General features: G+C 37.0%; 1 protein-coding gene across 4 annotated transcripts in view; it reads left to right on the top strand.

Moving 5' to 3' along the window:
* The window catches only part of SLC39A10 (solute carrier family 39 member 10), a 69,525-nt gene that overhangs the window by 34,826 nt on the left and 7,794 nt on the right, over positions 1 to 26,905 (top strand). For 2 of the 4 annotated variants that reach the window (XM_063340418.1, XM_063340417.1), the window contains exons 2-9: positions 8,289 to 9,332; positions 10,386 to 10,587; positions 16,928 to 17,097; positions 18,212 to 18,430; positions 19,697 to 19,817; positions 21,630 to 21,998; positions 23,823 to 23,903; positions 26,119 to 26,309. In XM_063340418.1, the coding sequence (XP_063196488.1) occupies positions 8,298 to 9,332; positions 10,386 to 10,587; positions 16,928 to 17,097; positions 18,212 to 18,430; positions 19,697 to 19,817; positions 21,630 to 21,998; positions 23,823 to 23,903; positions 26,119 to 26,309 (2,388 nt within the window). In that variant the 5' untranslated portion in view covers positions 8,289 to 8,297. The remainder of the gene's footprint in view (positions 1 to 8,288; positions 9,333 to 10,385; positions 10,588 to 16,927; positions 17,098 to 18,211; positions 18,431 to 19,696; positions 19,818 to 21,629; positions 21,999 to 23,822; positions 23,904 to 26,118; positions 26,310 to 26,905) is intronic. The other 2 variants (XM_063340420.1, XM_063340419.1) reach the window with 2 other exon arrangements.

The following is a 26,905-nucleotide window of genomic DNA, read 5'->3' as shown; positions in this document are numbered from 1 at the left end:
AGGGAAGTATGTAATGGTGGTTTTAAGATTTCAGTTTTAGCCCATCAGTATTTTTAATTTGGTCGGCTAAGAAGACATCTCTGCTTGCATTTTAGATTAAGGCTCTAAGGATTCTGCTTCTTTTCCCCTTTTCTGTCTCTAATCTTGCTGTAAGAGTAATATTGGGTATTAAATATATTACATTTGCATTGATTCGCCTCTAATTGTGTCCCTTCAAAGTTGCTTTAATACCTTGTTAAGAAAGGTTAGTTTGACGATGACTGATTTTTGAAGCCAGTCAGTCAGTATTTGGATCAGTTTGAATGGTCACCTTCATGATCATCGCACAGACCTGTAATGGGTAGCCCTGTAGTTCTTCAACAATAATCCTGGCTAAAATAAATGAGAGCTACGAAATGTTATGACTTCTGTTGAGGTCCTACTTGAAATGTGATGGAAGCGACACGTTTTGGTTGAGCTGGGCATTTTCTTGGTGGATCTGCCTGTTGAAATATGTTTTGAAATATGACTATTTTATGTCACACGTAAGCTAGTTAAGTGTTACTTCTGGATCTGGCAGGATGTCCTTATGGACACTTTTGTCTCCCACTATTATTGAACAAAGACAGCTTTGGGAGCCCACTAACTCAAGATGTGAGTGGTTCCAGTAGTTGCCTGTTGTCTCCCAAATTTCCTTTACCACCCATAGGAAAAGAAGGTTGTATTCTCACCTAAGAAGAGTAGTAGTTCTCTTGATTTGTACTCTTGACAGAATGAATTTGCTAAGAAGAATTTGAATGGTGTGTTGACAGAGAGCCTTACAAAACTCTGTGACAATGGTTCATTAATTAAATCTTCTAATTAAAAATACAGATTTGAATCGAAGGTATATGTTGTCAAGCAAAAAATCTGCAATCTGTAAATTCTAGTAATAGCCTTTAATAATCATAACCCTCAGGCACTAATTCGGCATAGCACATGCAAAACAAACGTGCCTTAGTCCCATTTTTCAATGGACTTTTATACTTTATAGCTTTTGTAAATTTTTTTTTAAGTGAGACAAGTCATCAGCTTAATAGTAGACATGCATAATTCCTTTTTTGGATTGTAGCTGTGATAGAGGGGCTTTAATTGTAACAGTGTAGGAATTAAATGCATATGAAAGATATGTCTCTAATGCCTTTTAACATACTGCAAGTACTTTAACGTAGCGCAAGGATGAAATAGGTGTAGCGGTTTAAGTTATAGGAAGAACAAAAGTACTGCAACTGTTCTAACACTTCATTGCAAACATTATTATGTTCTGTGTTGAAGGGATAGTTGGAGAGATTCTTCTCAAATGTCTTTCAATAGGAAATTTGTCCACTACTGTTTTTTCAATGTTATTTGAGTACATTTTGAGGTGGGCAGTTGTTGTATGTGTGCAGTAGCCAAAATACTAGGCTGCAGATCAACCAAATGTGTAAGCTGGTGTTGCCACCGAAAGCAAGGTTGCCCTTTTTTCTGTGGACTGTGGTGTTTGTGCAGCTGCACGGTAAACCAGATAGGAAAAGTAATCTGTCTTGAAAATAATCTTTTTTTTTTCTTTTTCCAGACTATTTTTCAGCAGAATCTAGTTGCACAGCTGCACAGCGAACAGATCAGCAAACAAATGTGCTGGTATATAAAAATGGTTTTGTGGGAATGGGAATGAATGAATGAAGCAGCGGGGGAGGGCAGGACCACTGCTTTAAGTGCTACACCATCTTAAAGTATTTGTTGAATTTCAGCCTTAGTTCTAACAAAAGCATTTGCTTATTTTAAGTAGAAGGATAAAATATTAAAATGCAGGTGTAACTGGTTCATCTTTTCAAATATTTCATTCTTACAAACACTGATATCTTAATAGGACCTAATTGAACAGTAGAATGTTGGCACAAAATCAGACCATCTCTGTTCTGTTTTGTGCATTCATAGATGTTTTATGGACTACATACAGTTTATATATGAATGGCTGAAAAATTATTCTTGGTAAGCAGAACTAATACTTACAGAACTTCCAACTGTTTCGATGTTCTTATATTCTTTTGAACTCTGAGAAAGATCCTGTACTCTACAATTTCTTACAAATAACTGTCCTTTTTGAAGAAGGCTGTCCAGGTTTTTTTTTCCATTCAAAATAAAATAAATGCCCCTTTCTGGATAACTGAGCTAGTAGATTCCTACTGTCTTAGTTTAGGATCACTTTCTAGTGTGCTTGGGATTTGGCATTTCAAATACTTCACATTTCACATTTTTAAAAAGTTTTCATGGTGTGTTCAGTTATGCATAAATGCTTTCTGTACTATTTAAGTCTTATCTGGTATTAACTTAGCAAATATGGTTTGTATCAATTAGTTAATAGTCTGTTCTTACAAAGTGCCCCTCCTACTGGGCTGTAGATTTTCAAATGAGTGAGTTTTACTTAAGTCCACAAACCTGTTTCACTGAAATTGAAGAGGGAAGAAAATACAGGAGATGGGTGAGAACTAAAGTTAGACGTTGTTAATTGTAACTTCTTAGATCTGTAGCATGTTTTCCTATTTGTATATCCAGAAACTAATGTCAGCTTAAGACTGATAAAATGAGAATATTATATAATTAAATGCTTTTATGGCTTTCTTAAAGTGTCTTTCAGTAACAGCAAGATAATAATTTCACATGAATATTTTTTTCCCAATCATTTATCCTAAAAACATGTGCTAGATTAATAGGACTTTATATTCTGGCATTTGTTAAAAAATTTAAATGTAGGAAATAAAGAGTAGGTTCATTTGGATTTTCAGATTCCAGCCTTTGTTTGAACTGGGTATTAGTATGAAATATTGCACAGCTGCTGTACTGGAAGTGGTGGGGGACTGCAGGCATCTGTCCTGCACGTACTTTGGAGTAAATACCTGCAGTATAAGGAATAATTTTGATTTTCAGGAATTGTAAGAAAAACGGTGTGTATGTAGTCAGTAGCTTTATTTCAAGAAATATTTATCTCTCTCAAATAAATTGCCATTTCTTATATATTACTCTGAGCAGTTCTTAGTAGAAATGAATGATGTATGTGCTTAACTTTTCGGTGCTGAACGGAGAAGATATCTTAGTTTGCTAAGAATGTTGCTTTGTCTTTATTTTTAAAACCTGTTGTCTTTCTGAGCGCTCTCTTATCTTAGCTGAAGTGTGGTTTTGGTATTTTTGTCTGGTGTGAAACTTCTAAGTTGCCCATGAAGTCTTGCTAAGGCACTTTAGTCACTGTGGTATTCAAGCTGAGTATCTACTTAGAGATATCAAAGATAGTTTTTGAAGATCTCTTCTGTAGATAGAAAAAAAAAAAAGGGCAGAACATTCTTCAGAGAAAGCAAGGAATGAAAGTTGAACAAAAAGGGAGAGAAACTAAAATAACTTGGGAAGGAGCATGGGAAGGGGAGAAATCCAGTGCATTTATGTTACAAATATTTCAGGTTATTAAAATTGTTGGGAGCAGACAGGAAAAGGGGTGGGAGGAAGAAAGTTGGGCGCTTAAAATACTCAGCATTGTACACTAAGAAAAATGCTGTAGTATGTGGGTTGCAAACACTGAAATGGTAGATGTGACTCTCAATTGCATTTACATTTTGTAAACATTATTTAAATCAAAGTTTGTTGTTTTAAGTAAAGGCTAACTATTGAACTATTTTTCTAGTTTCCGTGAAGCAGTTGGTGATAAATAAAAATGTCCCCCAAAATCATGTTGGTATTCCAGGCTTTAAATGAAGTCTTCTCAAAAATAAAGTTCTATAAAAGAACAGTTGAAATAGTCGGTACTATGGAGAAGTTTCAGGGATCCAAGGGAAACTGAATGAAAAAGGCTGTAAAAAAAAAATAATAAATCAGCTTTTATCATAGGTGCGTTTAGTTTAATAGATGAAACGCCATAGGCAGATGGTGGTTTAGCACAGAGGTGTTGGGAGTTTTCCATACAGAAAAGATAACTCTTGCTGATGTACTGCTCAGATACTCTGATCTCACACCTCTGATTTAAGAACCTTGTGTATGGCTGTGCAATCAGTGCTGCGTTTAGTATGAATGATTTGCTTGCATTGGTGAATGAGGAGGGGAGGGGATGCATTTGGCAGCACTGTGTGCATTTTCTGAAACGTCAGTTGGTGTGCCAGATCTATTTATCTTATCCACTCTGAATTTACACGTTTGTTCTAACTTTGCAGCTTGACTTAGGGTGGGGTTGTTCCACTGCCCAGGTGTCTCCTGCAAGACTTGTCGTGTTCTTGTTTGCAGTTCAACGAAATGTAGTAGGTGCTGTTATTTCCAGCTCTGGCCTCTGGGTGCATTAGTTTCTTAACCATCGCATCGCTAGATGTTTTCCCTCATGTCCCCCCCTTTTGGGTGCCTGACCATCACTGACCTATGGAGGGAAGGAGCGGGGGCAGCGGGGAATCAGAGTGAATAAAATAAGGCAAAGGCTGACAGCAATAATAGGCAGAATCTTTTCCAGCTTTGATGTAGCCTTGTCCTCAGGCTGCCCTTCCATATTCTTTTGAAGGGATTCAAGAGTCTTAATGTTCTTCTATTGAGATCGGCTATATACAATTCTGTGCCGCTGAAATATAGAATTTGGACTTCAGCTTTCCAGTATTTTACACATATGAATACTGCCTGACAGGTTAAAGATGACAGCTATTTATAACTGCCTGGAACATAATGAAGCTCATTTAAAAAGAAACAAAGAAATAATCAACTCCCAGTATTTGTTTGGTCTGAGACTTTTTATGATGGGTACATTTGTTTTGTAAGCATCTTTCTTCTGTAACAAGAATTACAATAGAAGGGACAGAAAATTATGTAAAAAGAGATTAAAAATAGTGTGCTAGGGTTATTACTATTTTAGTTGAAAATAGTGAGACATCTAATTGATTTTGAAATTGGTCTGATATTGTTGGCTCCTGTATTTTAACAATGAATCACAATCATAGGTTACAAACAATTTTAACCATTAGGGCATGGAGAAAAGGTACCATTCAAAGCTAAACACCACAATTAGGGATGCATGACTGAAGTTTCAAAGTAATGTATTAGTAGTATTGTATGAGACAGTCACATGAAAAAGATCATGAGGTTGTGAAAGGGATTACGATCATGCTTTAGTCATGATTTTCCTGGTAGAGATATTTTAGTCTGGATCGTGCTTGTTTAAGTGAGAATAATTTGACTTTGCTTGTTCTGGTTATATTACCATTATGCAGCAAAGGAGGAGAAAAGGTGTTTCACCTACAAAAGTAGTATTGTTTGAGTAACTGAATTTTACTTAAACTTGAGATGCTGCTTTCAGTACTGAGAAACTGAAGTTAAAAAGGCACTGAACAATTTGCGAGAGCGTTACAGTATACTGCATGTACTTACCTGCTGCTGCCGGCTTCTGTGCAAGCATATGTAAGTTCGGCTTTCTCCCAGGGCTTTCATTTGTCTTGCATGTACCTTAACTGCTTATTCCAGATCCTCAACCTGCTCTTCACATTAAGTAACAGCCAACATTGTAAATCCTCAGTTGATGAAAATCTGCGTATCCCTGTAGAAATGTGGAGCTTTGTTGATCTGTCACCAGCCATACGCCTGATCCAGTCCCTACCTTTCCTTACTGCCAGAATGTTTCTGCTTCCTGGGATGATGTAAGCCACAGAGCCCAGGTTCTCAGCCTGTGTGAGAAAGACCATATGTTCTTTATTTAAAGGTTATGGAATGAGTTTCCAGACAATCATACAATCTGAAGGTTGACTCAGTCCAGTGACTCTTGGATAAAGATTTGCAAGCTGTTTCTTTCTACTCCACCAGTAACAACTCTGTACTTACCTGTTTCCTCAGAGGAGAATGGAAAAAGCTTCTGGAGGGTGCTTTAATGTTTCTGTACTAATCCCAGTGATGTATTTATAGGAACTTTAAGGATGCCTTAAATAGAGTCTGTGAGTGAAAAAGACTGTATGAAAATAATATCTCAGTAAATTTTGGGGATGAACTGGGATACTAAACTACTTGAAAAGGTTTGTCGCAGCTCTTAAGACAGTAACTGGAATGTAGGTGATTGAACTGGAGACAAACTGCGGTCATTCCAGACTGATGACTGAACAGTTGTTTATAAAAATAAAACAATAGTATACAATGATGATACGCATTGACCTATCTGATGTCCCTGGAATCAACTTTGATGCAGATGTTCAGATGAACAGATATTCTTCTGATCTTAGATTTGTATCTGGGTCAGTATTGCAAAAGAGAGTTCTGCAAGTGTTTGAAGCTCCAGTGAAAACTGAATTTTCATCCTAAAAGGTTAACAGGAAAAACTTTTCCCCCAGTCTTCTGTGTTAACTCATTGATTTGCTATATAAAGTCATTAAAAGGTATGCCTTTCCTTTTTTCCTCTGATTCATTTTATCTGTCAACCTGTTGCAAGTGTAGGAGCTTCCAAGAGATTTCTTCTGGGGGGATGCAATAATGTGGTTGCAAGTCTTTAAGCGCAAAACATCAAGCTAATATTTTAGGAAATTAAAATGGACTTTAAATATTTGTGGTTTGCTGCAGAGCACTTTTACTTAGCAGCTAGGGCGGGCCTGAGAAGGACACCTAAATTTACCATTTCATGTCTTAAAGTCAATAGCGTTTTAGGATACGTTGATATCTTTGCGAACGTAGGGTCAGTCGCAGCTCTAGTCAGGGTGTGCATAATGAACTAAAACTACTCTCTGTGTAAAAAGAGATGAAAGCGTACTTGACCTGTTTTCCTGTTACCTTACATCCTTGCATTTGTTGCAGTGTTTTGGTAGCATCCGAGTACAGAGAAAGCAGAGTGGATGGAGCTCCGTCCTTATCCTTTCTCTCAGCTCATTTCCTCCTCAGTCATATTCTAAATTTGAGTAGTTATGTTTAAAAGCCCTACTTCTGTATTTATTAACTTTGTCTATTTTAGTGAACTCTGTTAAACTTTTTTAAATGGTCATTCAACTGCTCAGATTGCTTGGGAAGCTCCGTGCGTCTTTCTTTTTGTTGTCTGCTCCTTTGCTGATAGGAGGGCTTGATTTCCTACTACGTGTATCTAGCGGAACTGTTGTAAATATTAGACGTTCCATTTGGCTTGGTACCAAACAGAACACATGACGTATTGCTAGAAAACCCTGGCAGTGTTTAAACTATTTTTTTTAACAAAACATGTATTTTAGAAGTTATTCTCTACCCAAAATAAGTCTCTAGAAAATAGAAGTCATAAAGTACAGTTCTTGGCTTATGTTTAGCTTTCTAGTTTGATAAGATTTTTATATAAACTTGGATTTTTTTTTTTCTTAAAAGTTTCTTTTATAATAATGATTCTGGTATTATATATATTTTGCTAGCAGATGTAAAGAAAATAAAACTGTCATGTTTTGTAAAATAGCGAATTGTTTTCAACTCTGAATGCAAGATAGACTTCTGCAAGTGTCTTCTTCATTGCCTGATGTTGAATAGTAAGTTTCTTACATTTAATACTAAATTGAAAACCGCATTAGCTAGACGATATAATTTCTAAAAACCAGTACTAACTACTTTGAGCTAGAGTATTTCAGCATTAACAGTATTTTTTGAGTTGCATAAACAGACATTTTCCATATAACTTTATTTTTAAATTAAGGTCCATGTAGATCTTTGGAATCAGTAAACTCATGTAAGTAAAAAGTACTAAAAAGATGAACATTTAAGCAGTACATCAAAGTTGGTTAATGATAACATTTTCAAATCACTAATTACCAATCAAAATAGGGAATGGTGCAGTGCGTGTGTTTAGCAGAGGTACTTTAGCAGCACATAAGAGAACAAATGATGTGTGTGGGTTTTCAGCTGTGTTATCTGCCTGTCACCCCCATAAATAAGAAAATACAGACAATATTGTTTTTAAATAATTTTTCTTCTATTGTAACTTGTGTCTTAGCAAGATTTTCGATATTATAGGTTATCATAAGCATAGATGCCTCTGAAAATGTACACAAAAATTGTTCTGACTGACTGTAAATGCTGATCTTTTTCTTGTAACTCTCCTGTAAGTATGGTATGTAAGACTGCATCTCTAAAATACACAGAGCCTATCTTACTGTTGGATCAGAAAAGTACATTAATGCAATTATTTCAGTAAAAATACTGCAATTGTTATTCTGTTAACACCAATATCTAAAAAGATTTGTGAGTCATTCAATTGGTACAAATAAGTGCCAGAGTGATACTCATGTAGTACAAATGTTGAGATTACTTTTACACCTAAGTGCTTCCCCTTGTGTTTCTTGTAGGAAACAGAGATGAAGGTACACATGCACACAAAATTTTGCATCATTTGTTTGCTGACATTTATCTTTCATCAGTGCAATCATTGCCATGAAGATGGACACGACCACAGTCCTAAAGAGGGAGATGTACACTACCATAATGACTATCAGATTTCAAATATGTCCTACTTGCAGAATGGAGGAACAGAATCTGTGCCGAGTAAATTTTCAACGTTGGAAGCTGAAAATGAACAAAAATACTACATTGAAAAGATTTTTGATCGTTACGGTGAAAATGGAAGATTATCTTTTTTTGGCCTGGAAAAACTTTTAGTAAGCCTTGGTTTAGGAGAGGTAAAAGTAGTGATGATAAATCATAATGATATTGGCCATGATCACGTTTCTCACTTATATGCTTTAGAAGTACAGGAAGGAAAGCATTCTCACTCTCGTAACCATCCTCATAGCCACTCAGATTCAGAAAACCAAACCACGATTGGTATGGCCGCAAAGAGAAATCATAAATGTGACCCTGAGAGAGACGCAGTTGTGCCATCAGTAAAAGATGATGGCAAACACATTCATGATCAGAGTCGCCATCACCATCATCACCACCCTCATCTACATCATCATGACCATAATGGTACACATCATTCTCGTAATGATTCAGTTAGTCATAGTGAACATGGAGAACAGAACCATGAACCTTCAACAGAGACAAACACTACTCAGGATCAGCCAGAAAGAAAACGATGGAAACAGAAGAAGAAGCAAAAGAAGATCAGTGAGACTTCAGGAAATGCTACACGGGATTATGCCCCAGATCGTGTTCACGGTCGTGTTCACAAGGATGGTCATGTACATGATGCATCTCACTTGCATGGACACCATCATGAACACAGTAGTGATCGTTCTACTAGTCGTGGACATCAAGATTCCAGTTTAGGTAATGAGGATGGACACCACCATACCAGCAAGCGAGAGGCACATCATAGTGTAAGAAAACATCCCATTTTTTCAATGCGTAGTCATAAGGATCACAGTGAAGATGAACGTGATCGTGAAGAGGTGAGTATGAAATGGAGAACCATTAAGTTCATTTTTGCTGTTGTTGCATAATAATTCAAGGTTCATGCCCACAAATAATGCAGAAGCACGTTGGCAACCCTTGTCTAATACAGGTAGCAGAGTGAAAACACTAAAGGCCACTGCCACAGTTTTGAGTTTACTTTATGAGTTTTCATTTCTGTCTGCCCATCATACATATTTTCTCAAAAATCTATCTTCTTGCCAATTTACCTGTATAAAGGAGATACTTAAAGCTTTCTGAGATACCCTGCTTACTTGTGGGGTTTCTTCCCTTCCCAATATTCATGAATACTTCCCCCACACACCTTTTTTTGGACTTCTTTCTGCATTGAAGATCATTAACATTTTTGGAAACTGCACGGAGACTCTTTGCTAAAAGAAACACCTGCATCTTTTCAACATGCTTCTAATTTCTTTGTCCTAAGAGATAGTGAAGCAGTGTATATAGAGCTTCTGTAGCACTGTGTTCAGCGTAAGCTCTTCCATTTCTCCCTTCAGCATCCATTATTTCTGCTAGGACCATAAATATACTTTCTCTTCCCCCCTTTACAGAAGCAGGACGTTTTGATATAGTTTTAAACTAGAAGTCAGGATAGGAAAGGATGGAGTGAGTGCCAAGTTTGAGGTTTTAAACCAAACTAAAAAGTGAAACTCCAAACACAGAAGGTTGGTAGGTGAAGAGAAGTGTTAGAAAACCTGTTTTGGGTTTATGTTCTTCCACTCCTTTCCTTTTGCTCTTTCTGCATTGCTTGTACTGTGTAATAGTAAAGAATATGGAAACTTATTTTCCCTGACATTTATCAAAAATTATATAGGTGTTAGGAGACTGAGTTTATAGTCCAGATATTTTTACTGTTTCTTTCCCCTCAAAAACCACTTAGATCAGCTTAGACATGTTTTAGCACTGGTTGTGGACCAGTGTTTCGACTTTCTGTTTGTGTTCTTAAATCATGTGCTAAATTTTCCATAACGGTATTTTTTTAATGAAATAGTTGCTTTCATATTTAATTTCTTTGTACGATTTGCTTGCAGTGTTTAAATGTTACCCAGCTGCTACGGTACTATGGTCTGGAAACCAGCTCTCCAATATCTCCTGAAATGTTTGTATATATGTGTCCTGCTTTGCTGTACCAGATTGAGAGAAGACTTTGTATTGTACATTATGATGAGCTTGAAGATTTCATGAAAAGTAAAAATGCATCAATTGAGAATAAGGATAAAACAGGTGCATCAGGTAGGTGTGTAACATCTAAAGCCTTCACAATTATTTTGCATTGTAAATATTAACTTCAAAGTTTGAAATGTCATACAACTTAGCATTGACTGTAGAGTGAAGGAATGGTTGAAATTTAACATATTTAGTAGAAGAAATTTGAGACAGCGTGCTCCTTCAAGTCAGGAGAAATAGCGTCCTGTTTGGTGGTATAATAGCTTCTCCTAAGTAACCATGGCTCAGGGAGGCATACCTTTCTTTCTTGTACATTTTATCCTTTTTTGTTATTTTCACATTTACTTTATGTTTGCTTATTTTTATTTCTTTTTTTGTCTTGTGTCTTTGAGGCCTAATGTCCTACCATTGGGCCTGTGGCCCAGGCATTTTGGCCTGGATTCTTCCCACATATCTTTATATGTTGGACTCTTTTTGTTATAGGAGCATAGGCAAGGTACAGAATCTTTGGAGGCAGAGGAGCTCTAGGCATGAGCAAGTCCACCCACACTTTGGATTATTTCCATAATTTAAAATATGTTATGTCTTTTTCTCTTAGTGTGACTGAGGCGTTTCATATGTTTATCTCAAAGTTGGAAAGTTGCAGTGTTACTTTGGCACAAATTTTCTTAATAAATTTGACCTGGATATACTCATTCAGGAATAGAGAACAGCACCTTCATCACAGTTCATTCACTAGAAAATATGATTTCAGATGCAACTGGTTTTATATTCTAGCAGTGATGCAAATTTGTAGAATTGACATCCAGAATTTTTTGTGAACTTAAGAAATATAAAGACTTACGCAAGTTACAAGAGCATTTGAATTGCCATTTCTGACAACAGTTCCTTTTTCTGACTTCCGATGCCAACTATTTTTTACTACTCCTTAGTATATGAGAAGTATTCAATCAGAATCCTCTGTTGGCAGTTTTAAGTGTGTGTGTGTGTGCGCTTTGAGTAAAAATCAGTAGACTTTTTTTTGTTCTTACCATAGTTCTAAACTAAAAATGTATCTACTGTTGTTAAAGCAGTAAAAGGGCAGCATCCATTGTTGTGATTTCATAGAATCATAGAATGGTTTGGGTTGGAAGGGACCTTAAAGGCCATTTAGTTCCACCCCCCTGCCATGGGCAGGGACACCTCCCACTAGACCAGGCTGCTCAAAGCCCCATCCAGCCTGGCCTTGAACACTTCCCGGGGTGGGGTATCCACAACCTCCCTGGGCAGCATGTTCCAGTGTCTCACCACCCTCACAGTAAAGAATTTCTTCCTAATATCTAATCTAAATCTCCCCTCTTCCAATTTGAAGCCATTACCCCTTGTCCTGAAGCCATTACCCCTTGTCCTAACTGAGTATACTTTTAAAATACATGTTTACTACTGCTATCTTTCATAAATTATAATGGAACTGTTGGCAGATGCTTAGCTGTGGTAATTGGTAATTGTGAATATTGGTAATTGTGAATATTGATTAGTATATAGGTCCTTATTAGCATCATTAGAAATAAAGCTTGAAGTAACTACGTTCTCATAGATTTTAATAATTGATGGAAAGAATGCATTGCTGGTAAATTTTTTTAACAATGCTGGAGTCATTAAAATAATTAACTTGTTATACATAAATCTCCTGAAGTGACACAGCTACTATCTTGTTAACTGTTCAAAGATTGCTGTAAACCAAATATACTGTGTGTTTTATATGGTAGCTAATTGTTTTGTGGGGTAGTCTCATTGCAGTAAGAGTTGACCCCTGCCTTATTACCAAGAGGATTTGTAGAATAGCTCTAAGCATTTTCTGCCAGTTAAAATGTTGAAACCGTGTACAAAACTGCCATGTTGCACATGCTTTGAACCAGTTTAATTAGAAAGTTTCTACAGATCAGTGCTTCTTTTTAAAATAATGTATTTTCTTTCCCTGTAATGATTAAGGGAGTTGATGAATATCTCAGCTCGAAGACCTTAAACATTTTAAGAGACTTAATTTTCAAAATTAGTGAAGGTATTGTGAACACTTAACATGTTTTATGGCATCTGATATATTGAGTATAAACAACACATTTTCCAGCTAATTGTAAAAAAATTGTTTTTTAACTTACTGACTTGGCTCTGAAAACAAACAGTAACCTCTGAAACAGGTCAACTTCATTAGATAATAATAAATTATTCTTCATAACAGTTTCCTGTATACTGTTGTATTAACTGCAGTGAGACTTCAGTTTGATGTAATAATAATTTTCCCTCTTAAGTAAGTGAATTGCAGAATAACCAATCTTAACTGGTATATGGGAATTGTGGGAGGTGTAGGACAAATGTCAGTCATAGAGTAACTTAATCTGCGCGTTGTAGGATTCTACTAAAATGAAAATGTGTTCTTACCCAAGCTAATGTAAACATGTTTAGATACAAGTATTTGCCAAAGTTAGGAGGATGCAGACATTTTCAAACACTAGCTTTCTGTGTTTTGCTTTAGTTTTAATTAAAGCTTTCAAAAAAACGTAATGGACCAATACTGCTTCTGTTCATTGATACTAACCTGTAAGGTTTCCATGAGTTCTAATAGTGCAGTTTTCTAAAGCAACGTAATTTAATTAAATGACGACCAAAAACTTATGAAGCCATATTGGGTTTTCTTCCTGTAATTTACAGATAGTTCTGTAACATCTTCTAATAGAGGATTTTCAAGGGCTTATACATACAATTGAGCTTTCACAGTGTACCTATTGGAAGAGGTGGCCTTGTTACCATTGAGGGCTCCTAAACAACTTAACTTGAAAGGAAAGGTAAACCAGCTATCCATCAAGCTAACAGAAGTGATACAATAAACAGTGAGCAATTTTTTTAAAGATGGAGATCAGTTAGAGCTGTTGATTAGATGTATTTCAGAACAGATATGTCTTGTAAATCTGCCTGTGCAGATGCCAGTGTTCCCTGGAGTTTACCATTCCCTGAACCCAGGGAGGCTTTGTTTCAGTGGAGCCTTTCTGCTAGCCTGCGTTCTTTTAAAGTCTGCAGGTAGCTAACTGTGCTCAGCCTTACAAGGAGTCCACCTTACTACCCTTTTAGTCTGTTTTAATTTACAGATAGGTGTCCAAATCTAGTGCAAACACTGTGTTTTGTTTGCTACCCACTGTTGGAACAGAGGTCCCTTACTGAAGAAATTGTCCGGTCACCTCCCTCTTGCTTTTTTCCACAGAAGTATTTTATAAGCCAGTGCACAATAGCTTCACCTCATTGACCGAGCTTCATACAGTATTCCTAGGAGTGTTGTACACCGAGTTCTTTTATAACTTAAGAGCTCTTGCAGTGTTCATAATATTGCATATTAGTTCTACTTCCATAATATTTTAGTGTTTTGAACGCTACAGTTGAGTGAAATCCTTCAATAAAATTTTGAGTCAGAATTTTTTCCTGTCTTCCTTAGTAGTCCTTTTTATATGAGAGTTTGTACTTGTGTGTCACTGTGGGATCAGGCATAGCTTTTGTATATAATAGATGTTTTTATCTTTGACTTGACAGCAAGCTTTTGCTGATAATTTTGGTTCCATACCATTTTTTAAGAGTTTAAACAGAGACAGAAGCTGACGACCAAGACTGAGAGATGCACAGGTTCCGTATTCTAATTCTCATGTGCCTCATCTCAATCATGGTGCCGTCTTTAGATACTGTATCAATCGTAAGAGTATGTAAGGCCTTCAGAGATGCGTTTGCCAAACCTATGCTATGACATATGAGACTTAAGCCAGTTGGCATAATCTCCTTTCCATTTTTCTCCATGTAAGGCTGTTGGTCATTTAACCTGGCACTTAACATAATAATGTTGGTGTCCAGATTGGAGATCCAATGTCCTGCCAAACAACTGTGGAATTTTTATTTGGGCTACTTATGATTCAGTATTGGATTACAAATCCATGTATGCTGTTCCTTTCAGCAGAGCCTGTTAATCCAGAGTACATGATTGAAGTGCTCTGGGGATGAATCAAGGCTGTGTAGTGGCAGTATTTTGGTCAGCAGGGTTCTGCTTCCACTCTAGACCTACTTTTGTATTCCCATGTTCCAACCTCTGTTTTTTAGTTCCTCCTCTGGTGGCAGTCTTTGCCTTTTCACCAGCTCTGTTTTCCCCTCAGTATCAATATGCATTTCCGTGTATGCTGTGTACTTTCTAAAGCTGTTTCCAGTCAGTTTCCCTGGTGGATGTGCTCTTGTACCCTTTGCATTTGAATGGAATTGTTTCCTTTTCTGTACTGTTGCGGAATGACAGCTACAGACTTCATAAGAATGAATATCCAAAAATAAAATTAGAAACAGCAGATATTGTGAGTTTTGGTGTTGAACCAGACCAGGCTGCAGCAGCCACAGTCCTAGTGGCAAAGTCTTGTCTGTAGTGTTTTTGATACAGATCTAATTCTTGTGACATTTGACTACTAAATTATAAAATACATTGAGCAGTGATGACATATTAATTCCTCCTGTCTTCTCGTCTCTCCCCCTGCCCCCCCATTTCCCAGGATATTTTCCTCCACTTGATCAAAACTTGATCAAAAATGAGCGGACATTCGTAGATGTAAGGAAATCATATCGTGCACCGAAGTATGGAGATGCTAATGATTTTAAATGAGGACTTGTTAACTTCCATTAAACTTGGGAAACTATGTGGACATTTTTGGTTAAGAATGAAGCTAGGAAAAAACCTGAAGCATTTAAGCTAATTTAAAATAAATGAAGAAAAAAAAGAAGTTCAGATTGAGGAGATCATGTTCATGAAAGATCTCAGCTCAAACAGTTAATGTTTGTAAAATAGGAGCCCCAACTATTCCTGTCTTTGGGACTGTGAACCTTTTGAACTGTATTCTTGGAATTAAGCAGTTCTTACTTTCTTTGAAGTTTCTGTGATGGGAAGAAACAAGAGCAGTGATAGAGAAGCAGAGAGAGGAAAAATAACACAACACTTTTTAATTCTTAGCCTTACTGATGACTTGGAAAAGTAGAAGAAAAAATATTTTTATAAGGGTGAGATGCTGACTGCAAGAGTCATGTTTCTTTGCTTATAGGATCTGTTTCTTGTGTAATTCCTCCTTTTCCATGTCATATAGAAATTTGCACATCTTCCCTAATTAACATTACATTGAGTGTACCATATCCCATTATCACTTTTTCTTCGAATGACAATAGAGGTTCTCAGAAAAAATATTGTCCTGGTTTCAGCTGGGACAGAGTCCGTTTTCTTTCTAGTGTCTACTGTCTTTCAGATTTGGTATGAGAGGAATGTTGATAATGCATATTGTTTTGGTTGTTGCCAGGTGATGTTTATGTTATTCAAGGACTTTTGTCAGCTTTCCAGAGAAGTGGAGAGGGATCACAGACATAATAAGCTGGCCAATGGAATATTCTGTATCATAGATGTCGTGCTCAGTGTATAAACGGGGGTTGGCCCGGGGCGGGGAGGGAATCCTCGATCTCTGCTCGGGACAGGCTGGGCAACCAATTCACCAGGTGGCAAGAGTGACTTGCGTTGTATTACTTCATCTTGTATATTCCTTTACTATTACTATTATTGTTATTTTCCTTTTCTGTTATTGTTCTATTAAACTGTCTTTATATCAGCCCACGAGGTTGGTTTTTTTCCCTTTCCCTCCTTTTTTCTCTCTTCTCCCTACCCCTTTGGATGGGAGGGAGAGAACTGAGCGAGCGGCTGCGTGGTCCTAGCTGCTGGCTGGGGTTAAACCATGATGAGCATGTACTGCGTTTTGTTGGTAGCAAGTTGCTTTCAGCTCTTCAAGTTCTTATTATAGCATTTGATTTTAAAGTTCATCTGTCAAAGGTTGAGTCTTAATTATTTCTCATAAATAAAAATGTATATTTCAAAGCACCAGGTGAAGAGAATGATGCCTACCTGAACATGTTACTTCTAACAAAGATGGAGAAATATTGATTCCAGTTAAATTTTGCATCAGAATAGTGTTAAAAACAAATGTTAAATATGAATTAGTGCTCATAAAGCCCTAGTAAGTTAAGTAGCAAAGATGTTTTTCTTCCAACATGAAATCTCTTGCTTTTTGCGTTTCATGAAGGGCTACAGAGGTAAGCCTGGAATTTACAATCAGGAAGAATTGCTGGGGCTCTTCTTAGCTGAGTGTCTTCTCGTGTCTTTCACTATATTGTACTGTACCATGAATAAGCCTGTGTATATTTTGCTGTGAACTTCGGTACTGCCTTCATATTTTTCAGCACCTTTTGAATGAACAATCACACAACTTAGGCTAAAGGAAAGTCACCTTTTTAAGAGATAGTTGAAAGTCATTAATCAGTCTTCAGAGTTTTACAAGTATTGTTCTGACAACCTTTCTGTATTCATTTCTTCCCACAGCCTGGTTTTGTGGTATCATCTCTATCACCGTCATTAGCCTGCTTTCCTTGCTAGGTGTGATCTTGATTCCCATCATTAACCAATGGTGCTTCAAATTTCTTCTAACTTTCTTGGTAGCTCTGGCTGTAGGAACAATGAGTGGAGATGCACTGCTCCATCTGTTGCCACATGTAAGTATTGCTTCCTTAGCTTTTATTCTTAATTGTAACTGTATATAGAATTTTCAAAGAGTGCTTTGACAAGTATCAACAAATAAATGTTCACTGATGCAGGTGTAGATTGATTTGACTATGAGGGACATCCTGAAACAGCATTCAAGACTTTCTGTTAACAAAAAGAAAGGAAATATGTGTTTCTAAAGGGAAAAAGAAAAAAGGGAAAAAGAAAAATGTGTGTTTCTTAAGTGAAAAAGAAAAAAGTAGTTGTCTATTTATTCATAGTTTAACTTCTGTCACAGTATTTTAAAACACCTAATGAGACTAACAAGAGTATTTTAGCAGTATTATAGTCTCTTGCCTATTGATACTTGTGTATCAGGACCACCTAAAAGTACATCAGGGGAATTAACCTTCCTGGTTACTAGCTTTTGGGGAGAAAGTACCCTCTAACTTACCGAATCAAGAAAATGTCCAAGTTCCTGGGAAGGTAAGCAGTTTTTAATTTGTGATGGTATACTGTAATTCTTAGAAGGAGAAATGTTTCTAAAATGTTGTTACCTTAGTTCTTATAGCAAAAAGACTTAATGTTTACACGTTTTCTTTGCGTAAGTGCTAATACAAATTTTTTATCATCTATTGTTTTTGAAAGTTTATATTTCAGATCAGAATTAAGGCTGTAATTGACTGTAATAGTTAAAAAAAATCATGAGGTTTGGTTGCTAATGGGAGTGTAGGAATGGTAATTCCTTGTGACATTTCTGAGCGTTAGTCTCATTATCTTTAGCATTGTGACAGTCTCATTATCTTCAGCATTGTGACAGAAAAAAGCTGAAGTTAGATTATCTCCCACTCCCGCCCTAAAAATTTCCCAGAGGAATAGTTTTTTATTGATTAGGGTAATGAATAGTCTAATGAAAAATTTCTGTGGTAAAATGTTTTTGTATTTAAAAAAAAAAATAAAGAAAAAAAGCCAAAACAACAAAAAACCACAAACCCAACCCAACTTTAAAAGTGCATTTATGCTACTATTCTGGTGGGGTTACATATCTTGTCATCTGAGCTTGGAGCCATTTCAGGCTCCTGATGGCACCAGGTCATGCTGTGTTGTTATTTTCTCTCCTAATAGTCACATGGAGGCCACAACCACAGCCACCACCATGGCCAAGGTCATGTTCATGAACACAAGCGGTCTCATCGACATGCCCACGGACATGGAGTACAGCCCGAAGGCTTTCTAGAAGAAAATGACCCAGTGCTGAAAGGTCTTGTGGCACTTGGAGGCATTTATGTTTTGTTCATCATTGAACATTGTATAAGAATGTACAAGCATTACAATAAACAAAAGGTACGCACTGAAATTGCAGGCTATTTTAAAATATATATTACCTGAAGTTATCTTCCAAGTGTTGAGGAATTGTCTGTGATGATTCATTATTCTGTGAACGTGAAGTGGTGCTAATCTGCATTCTGTTTGATTTCACGTGAAGAAACCCTTTTCTAAAAGAGGTTGCCTTTCTTAACAAGGTAATTTGGAAAGACCAAGTACAAATCTGGTGGGGGAAGTTGCTGCTTTTTGGCCAGATGTATTTGGAGATAGATCTAAGTAAAAAGAGATTACAGCTCTTTCTCTAAAGCACTGTGATCGTTTTGCAAAAATATGAAAGGCAGTATGTAGGAAAGAAGTGGTAACAGAGCCAGACAATTGTCAGACAATTGACAAGAAATTTAACCGTATACTATTAGCTAACAATGCCAGTCTAACAGAGGTATTCAGTTTTTCCGTATGAAAAAATGCCAGAATTCGCAGACCTCTGCTTTCTATAAATTACCAGTAAGATTTTAACTCCTTTCCCTGAAAATGATTGGATTTTTAGGGCTGGGAGCACGCTGTATTCATGATGGTAGTATAAAAGTAGAGCAAGTACCTCAGGGGGAGTGTGACAGTGGGTAGAAAGTCAAGCCACCAAAGAGCCATATTCTTTCAACAGTCATTATAAATACACTTTTAGCTTTTGCCTCCATCGTTCGACTTTGATTTTTTTGGTGAAACTATAACTGCTTCTCCCAAAACGTGCATGGAGAAATTTAAAATCCTCTGTTTTCACATCAGACTTGCTGCCTAAGCTGTGCAGGCAGCAAAAGATTTTCTGTGTTGGAGGAGGCATTTCTTAGATCTTCCGATAGAGAGATATAAGCTGTCACACTGAGCATATCTTCTTTGAGATTAATTAAATAATTAAATCCCCTAGGCTGCTGCGGCAAATCTGTGATCTCCGTTGTATGGGCAGCAGATAGGAAAGTAGCAAGTTTTTCTCTAAAGGAAAATACAAGGAAGTTATAGGAGTGTAAAACTTAAAGTTGAACAAAATAGAGGAGCTGTTCTTGCTGCGCGCTTGCTTTCTTGAACAAAATAAGCAAATATAATAACCCTATATACATGGGTTTCTGGGCTGCTGGAGCAATCTGTGGCATCATGTACATACTTCTGTTAGGCATATTAAGAGAGAGTAACTTAGTCTTTTTTTTAAGAGATTTTTTGACAACTTTTGAGTTTCTTTTATTTCCATCGATGTCCTTTTACAAACCAGATGTTACCTGTCTCCTGTTGCAGAGTAAGCAGAAATGGTGCAAGAAAAAACAGACTGAAGAATCACCAATTGGAAGGAAACTTTCCGATCACAAATTAAATAATAGACCAGATGCTGACTGGCTTCAGCTCAAACCCCTTGCAGGTAGGCATTTTCAGAATTTTCTCTGATTATGAGATTCAAAGTAATGGCATGTAACCTATGGCATGTAGCATGTAACCTCTTGTACAGTTTTGCTGCTATTATGCAAATCATTGTTAATAAGATTTAATAGGCTTTCCCTATTAAGTCTCCTTTTATTTTGTTTTCCTTAGATCTGAGGGCACTTTGAACACTTCCTAATATGCCATACAGATGGTTCTCAGACTTCTGAAGCAGTCAGGTTTTAGGTGGCTGTGGTTCTTTGGGGTTTTTTTTATTTGTTTGTTTTGGGGGTGGTTTTAGATAAGCTGAGCCTGACTAGCTCAGCCCTGGCAAAAATTAGATCAAAAATGAACACACACAACCTGAAAGGGGATATCTGTTACACTTCGAAGATTCCAGCCTCTGACCAATTACAGTTTGGCTGAGAAGGCCAAACAAAATTAATTTATTTGCATAAATACAACCAAGTATCCTGAATGTTCCTCAAGTATCCAAACCAACTTTCACATACCGTTCCTTCATGACAGTCTGAATGCTCTATCACCCTTCTTGAAGGGGTGGGGGAAGGGGAAGGGCTTTGCTTCATAAACTTCCCTTTCCGTTGCCTGCATTGCTGCTGAATTAATTGGTTGATGAAGAATCCATAGGCTACATTTATACAAATGCAACTTTGTTAATTTGAATCGTTTGTAGAAGGGAGAGTTAGGACTGTAGCCTTCTCCATTCAAACAACTTAAAATGGGATTTGGGACGTTGACATAGAACATAGAAAGACTTTCATCTGTGAGGATGGTGGTACATCTAGTTCAAATGTCTTCATTTTCTTTTAATGGGCGATCAGACGAATTTTGCTTCTAATGGCATGGAGTATGTACTAGTTTTATAACAGTGTTCTGAAAGTGCACTCTGTTGATCAGTAAATCGTTTGTACTACAGGTACTGGAAGCCCATCCTGAATTTGAGTTTTGAACTGCTGTACCGCTACCGCTGACATGAATGGCCATTTGATTTCTTTTTAAATAGCCTCCAAATAATGTTTCCTTTTTTTTGATTCTGAAATATTTTTGATGAATTATTGTAAGCTAGTAACTTCATTGTCCAAAACTGCTTTTTCTGCACCACTGGTTTTGTTTCCTGGCACATAGATTGCCAGTTTCCTTTATTTATTAACACTTCAGAAATATTAGTAGACTTTAAATCCATGCACGTATGCCTTCTGCATTGTTCTCACTTCGTATTTTTTTGTAAAAACGGCTTTGATTGCTATCAGGGTAATGAGCTACATTGAAGGAGCTCACTATATGACACAAGATTCCGACACAAAGATGCATGCAATATAGAAACTATTTAAAGATCTGTTGCGTCAGTGGCAGATCCTGGTACGCTTCAGTGAAGGCTGAGTTGTGACCTGTATGGGCACGCACCGAGAGTAGCCAGTTAAGGTTTCCTTAGCCATTCAGATTCTGTCTACAGATTATGAAACATTATTATCATTCTGGCAACTGTCCTTTTCCGGTGTTGAACCATAAACTTCATCAGTAGCAAAATTACAGATTGCTATGGATGCAGTGCTGTTGCCTCGTAGTGGAGACTTCTGTATGCTGTGCATGCGAATTAGTGAAAAAATGGGGCAGTGAGAAACTCATTTTTTTTGGCTGAACATTGACAACAAAGTTAGTAGATTGGGATGTGTTAAAATACTTTTTTTGCTTTCACGAAGCAATTAAATTCTTAGCTCAATGATGCAGTAGTTGCTGGTGATATTTTAAATAAGAATTAACGCAGCATCTCTCCCAACTGGCTTCAATGTAGGAGCAGATGACTCAGTTTTATCTGAAGATCGACTCAATGAAACTGAACTAACTGATTTAGATGGCCAGCTGGAATCCCCTCCCAAGAACTTCTTGTCTGTAGAAGAGGACAACAATATGCATCATTCTCACAACGATGTCTCACATGCTGCTCAAGAGCATGATCTTCACGATTCAGAGTATGACAGCCATGGCGAAGATAAAATGATAGCTAGAAAACACAGTCACCACTGGCATCACAAACATTCCCATCATTCCCATGGCCACTGTCATTCTGGAAAAGACCTGAAAGATACTGGGATAGCTAATATTGCTTGGATGGTAATTATGGGAGATGGCATTCACAACTTTAGTGATGGCTTAGCAATCGGTAAGCAAAAGCACTGAGTATTTCTCAACAGTTTCTTCTCACCTTTAGTAAATTTGGTAATATTGTACTTATCAGTGATCACAGGTAAGGCTTCCAGTTAGCTCCTGTGGTTACTGGCATTGTTTAATGTCCTTCAGAGCAGAAATTAAAAGGCCATGAATTGTAACAGTCTTCCCTTTGTTAACATTCTGTGACTATTTCCACCAGGATTACTGTATCGGTAGTAATTAGCAGCTGTCTCTGCCAAATGACGATAGGTGCAGACAAATCTCCTTATGAATTATGGAGTGCATGTAATGCACAGTTGTTGTTTGGGTCTTAGTATTTGCTTTTGAATAATAAATACGTGCCTTTCAGTCTTATTTATAATTATATTCATTTATAATAATAAGACTATTTCTATTATTATTAATACATAGAATTATACAGTTCTTGTAAATAATAAATGTACTATGAATCAGGTTACTGAAATAATATTTTTTGAAAGTACTACTTAGGATAATTTAATTTTTGTTTGAGCAAAGTATTGCTTTTGCTTGTGGTCATTATAGATTTATTGTAGCCAAATGTAGAAGAACTAGAAGTACCAAACATTTTATTAGATTTATGAAATCAACTTTGAATCACATAAACCTGTAAATGTGATTTGACCTTTAAAACACATTAATTTGAATATAGGTCATACAAGTCAAAATGATGATGAGAGTACTGAAAGTGCGTACTTTTAAATTTTTACAAAGGTAGCTACTAAGAGTGCACAGGGTTCTGAAATACCAGCAGAAGGAACATCCCCATTTTGAAGGATGGGGGATAAGGCACTTACTTATTAGGATCTGGAGTTAACAATGGAATCTACTACAGTTTCTCCACTTTATCCAATTTCTAAAGAAACTAAACTCCATAAAAATTAATTTTTTGCTTCATTTTCACATTAAACAGGTAAGACATTTAGACACTGGCTTCTAAGGCCAAAAAGGATCACTACGCCATCTGTTGAGAACTTCACTGTATTGAAACTCCATTTCTAAATATTCCTGTGTCAAGCCCAAAAGGCTGATTGTTTGGTAAAATGTAGATTTTAGAAAAGTATGTTAATCTTTTTAATATATCAAGTTATGAGGAATCCAGAGGAAAGTTAAATTTCCTCTCTGTCTTCAGATTACGTCTTCTCTTTCTACTTCATTTTGCCTGTTTTGACCGCTCGCTGCAGGCTCTTCTTATGCCTTTCTCTGCTACAGTATAAGAATTTAATACCAGTTTTCTCCCCTCAGAATTATTTAAGGTATGAACTTAAAGTTGATTGAATTAAATTAGCTTACACAAAAGTTACTGAAAGAGGTTTATGCCGGTGTTTTTCTCCTTATTATTTTTCCAGGTCTGACTTATTAATGTGCTCTACAAAAAGCATAAAGGAAATAGAGAGGTTATGGGTTAAACACTAGTTTGGATTTCCAACCTGGAAAGGAGAGAACTGGACTGTTGCTCATGTGCATTCCTGACTATCCTGATGTACTTGAGAGTTCCTGTAAATGTAAATGTGGTGCTGTTGCATTAGCTTGTTGCCTACATCTGTATTTCGCTCAGTTGTGTTCTCCTCTCCCAGGATTTGTCTTTCAGATAAACTGAGTAACAAAGTATGCAGTGGTAATGTACATCTAGGATACTTCCAGTATTTTCAATTTATATACAGACAGGACACAGGCATAATGAAAAAATATTAGAGCGTGGATTCTAACAGAAGGGTGTCATCTCTGGAAAATCTGTTGATTAAATTTTCTGACTTGAAAGTAGTAAAATATCATTTGAATTTTTTTTTTTTTCTAGGAGCAGCTTTTAGTGCTGGACTGACAGGAGGAATTAGTACATCTATAGCAGTATTTTGCCATGAGCTTCCCCATGAATTAGGTAACTAATTCTATAAACTCATAGAATCATAGAATCGCCTAGGTTGGAAGAGACCTTTCAGATCATTGAGTCCAACCATCAACCTAACTCTGACAAAAACCATCACTAAACCATATCACTAAGCTCTACATCTACCCGTCTTTTGAATACCTCCAGGGATGGTGATTCAACCACTTCCCTGGGCAGCCTGTTCTAATGCTTGATAACACTTTTAGTGTAAAATTTTTTCCTGATATCTAATCTAAACCTCCCCTGGCGCAACTTGAGGCCCTTTCCTCTCGTCCTATGGCCTGTTACTTGGGAGAAGAGACCGACCCCACCTCGCTACACCCTCCTTTCAGGTAGCTGTAGAGAGCGATAAGGTCTGCCCTCAGCCTCCTTTTCTCCAGGCTGAACAACCCCAGCTCCCTCAGGCACGCCTCATAAGAACTCAGTGTGTTCAGTGACTTCAGCTTGACAAAGTATTTATCTAAAAGCTGTTGTGATACTCGTCCTGATAAGCATAATGCAATGCAGATGCTGCTAGAGTGACCAGAACTTCAGAGAGTAGTGGAGCAATATTGGTTCAGAGGACATAATGAGAATATTAATACAGGATTATTTTGGCTCGTATCTAGTTACAGCAGTTCTGTCAAGCTTTTTCAACATGTTTTTAAAATGTTCTCAGGAGCATACAATATACATTTTGGTGTTATACCTCTGCATTTTATAGAGAAAGTTTCACAGTATTCTGTGTGGCATTGTCTCACACAAAGTTAAGTAAAGTTACATAAGTAAACACAAGTTTACCTAAGTAAAATTTTTTGTGGAGATCTTCAGAAGATGCTTTGTACCAATTGTTGCTGAGTCCAGCAGGTGTGGATGACTATTTAGGGTAAAGCCTGTAGGCATCGTTGCCAGTGCTGTTGATTCTTCCCCCCCTCATTGAAGCATTTCGTCTTGGGGTTCGCTAACCATGATGAAATGTGTTGTTTTCCTGTGAGCCATAAGGCACATCACATGAAATTTTAGTGCACCCTGAGACTTAGAAAAGAGCAGCTAGAGAGAGGAGTCACAGTCTTTTTCGCTAGTAACGTGAAATTGTGCTAGATTAAGCTGTGTATGTACTCACAGCTTGCTTACTTGATGATCTGCTAGCTCTGAATGATCAAAAGTAAGGTAAAACAAGTACTCCAAAACCCCTTAAAGGTGAGGAATGAAAGCGTTTTATATAAGCAGATACTAAGTATAAGGTAAGTAATGGGCACAGATGGGAAATAATAGAGCAGATGTTCATGGTTTGACAACGGTGCTATACAATTGCTGCTGCAGTATATAAAGGATTGCAATATATATTGGTATGCATATAACTTGCTAGGTTAACATGATTAAATTAACCTTGGGTAAGAAGTGAGTAGTTCACTGTGCATATTTTTGTTTTGATTCTAGATTGAGCAATTAATTTCTAGCACATCTGACATGAGAATATTATATTAATTACCGTCATGACTGCATATCATCTTTCACTCCTCTTATTCACAAGAGTTCTGTTTGAAGGGAGTAAAACTCTCACAGCTGATTACAAGATGAAAATTTAGATCTTTATAGAATGTCTACCTCTATCAGCAATTTTAGCAGAGCTGTCCTGAATTCAAAATAAAACATGTTAACCTGGCATATCTTAAACAAGCAAACGGATTCATCATGGATGTAAAGTCATTCTGAATGTAACTCTTCCTAATGCTATATTTCTCAAATTCATCGGCACCTTCTGCGGAGACTAATGCCTCGTTATCCTCCTCTTGAACTTGCAGAATGAGGTGTATATAGCCAAGAGGAGTTTTCTCAGGTGTTGATCAAAACTAAGCCTCTGGTTTTATGTGCCATGAAGAACTTCCGTGATGTAAAGACAAGTCTGTATGCACAGATGTATTCTCTGGGGGAGGACCAGATCTAGACTTCTCCATTTACCTTTAACCATTGATCACTTTTCTGACAATCAGCATGATGAATAGGCACCTTTAAATCATATTTTAATCAAGAGATTGCTGCACATAAAAACAGTTCTTATAAGAGTTGTCATATCCTGTTGCCCAGTCTTCCTTTGAGCCTATGTGGCAGCATTTTCACTTTAGTGATGCCTTGGATTGGTGAGATAATAAATGTGGGCTAATTTATCTACCTGCTCTCCTGAGAAGCACTGATACTAAACCCCTGTCTTCTGTCTCCATTTTAGGTGACTTTGCTGTGCTTCTTAAAGCAGGTATGACAGTAAAGCAAGCTATTGTGTACAACCTCCTGTCTGCCATGATGGCTTACGTAGGGATGCTGATAGGCACAGCAGTGGGACAGTACGCTAATAACATCACCTTGTGGATCTTTGCAATCACTGCAGGCATGTTCCTCTATGTGGCATTGGTTGACATGGTAAGATTATTTTAATTCTGTTGTAGTTTTTGTATTCCATGTATAAAACCTAGGACATGAAATGGCATCTATGACAGAACTTTTTTTGTTATAACACATAAATATCTGTAGACGGTAGATGTCTGTTTCTGTTGTACGACTTTTTAAACTGTTGGCAGATACTTTGAGAGACGTGGCGAAGTTTTATAGGTGCTTGCCTGTCTGGGTTTCTGCTACCGAAGTCTGCCAGTGACTCCTGTTAAAATACAAAAACTACAACTACAGCGGGGCTGGGAAAGACATTCACACTTCCCACTAATAAATGAATAAAAATAATAACTTCCCACTAATAAAAATAGGTTGAATCTCTGTTTTTGTGGATGGGGCGTTAGATGCTGGAGTTCAATCCAGTATTTAGAATTGTTCTTCACTAAAATTTAATCTTTATATATTTCATTCTGGAAAGATGATTGGATTCTGGTCTGAAGCCTTAGCATGAGCAGTTGGTAATACACGGCTCTTGTGGTGATTAGCTGTTTAAAAAATTATCTAGTGGAAAAATGCTGCTGCTTCAAGAACATATAGGTACATTATATTTGTGCGTACGCCGTAGATCC

The sequence above is a fragment of the Chroicocephalus ridibundus genome, chromosome 7, assembly GCF_963924245.1.
Source record: "Chroicocephalus ridibundus chromosome 7, bChrRid1.1, whole genome shotgun sequence".
NCBI classification, from domain to species: Eukaryota; Metazoa; Chordata; class Aves; order Charadriiformes; family Laridae; genus Chroicocephalus; species Chroicocephalus ridibundus.
Note: the sequence above shows the minus strand (reverse complement) of the source record. Positions and strands in the feature narration are given on the sequence as shown.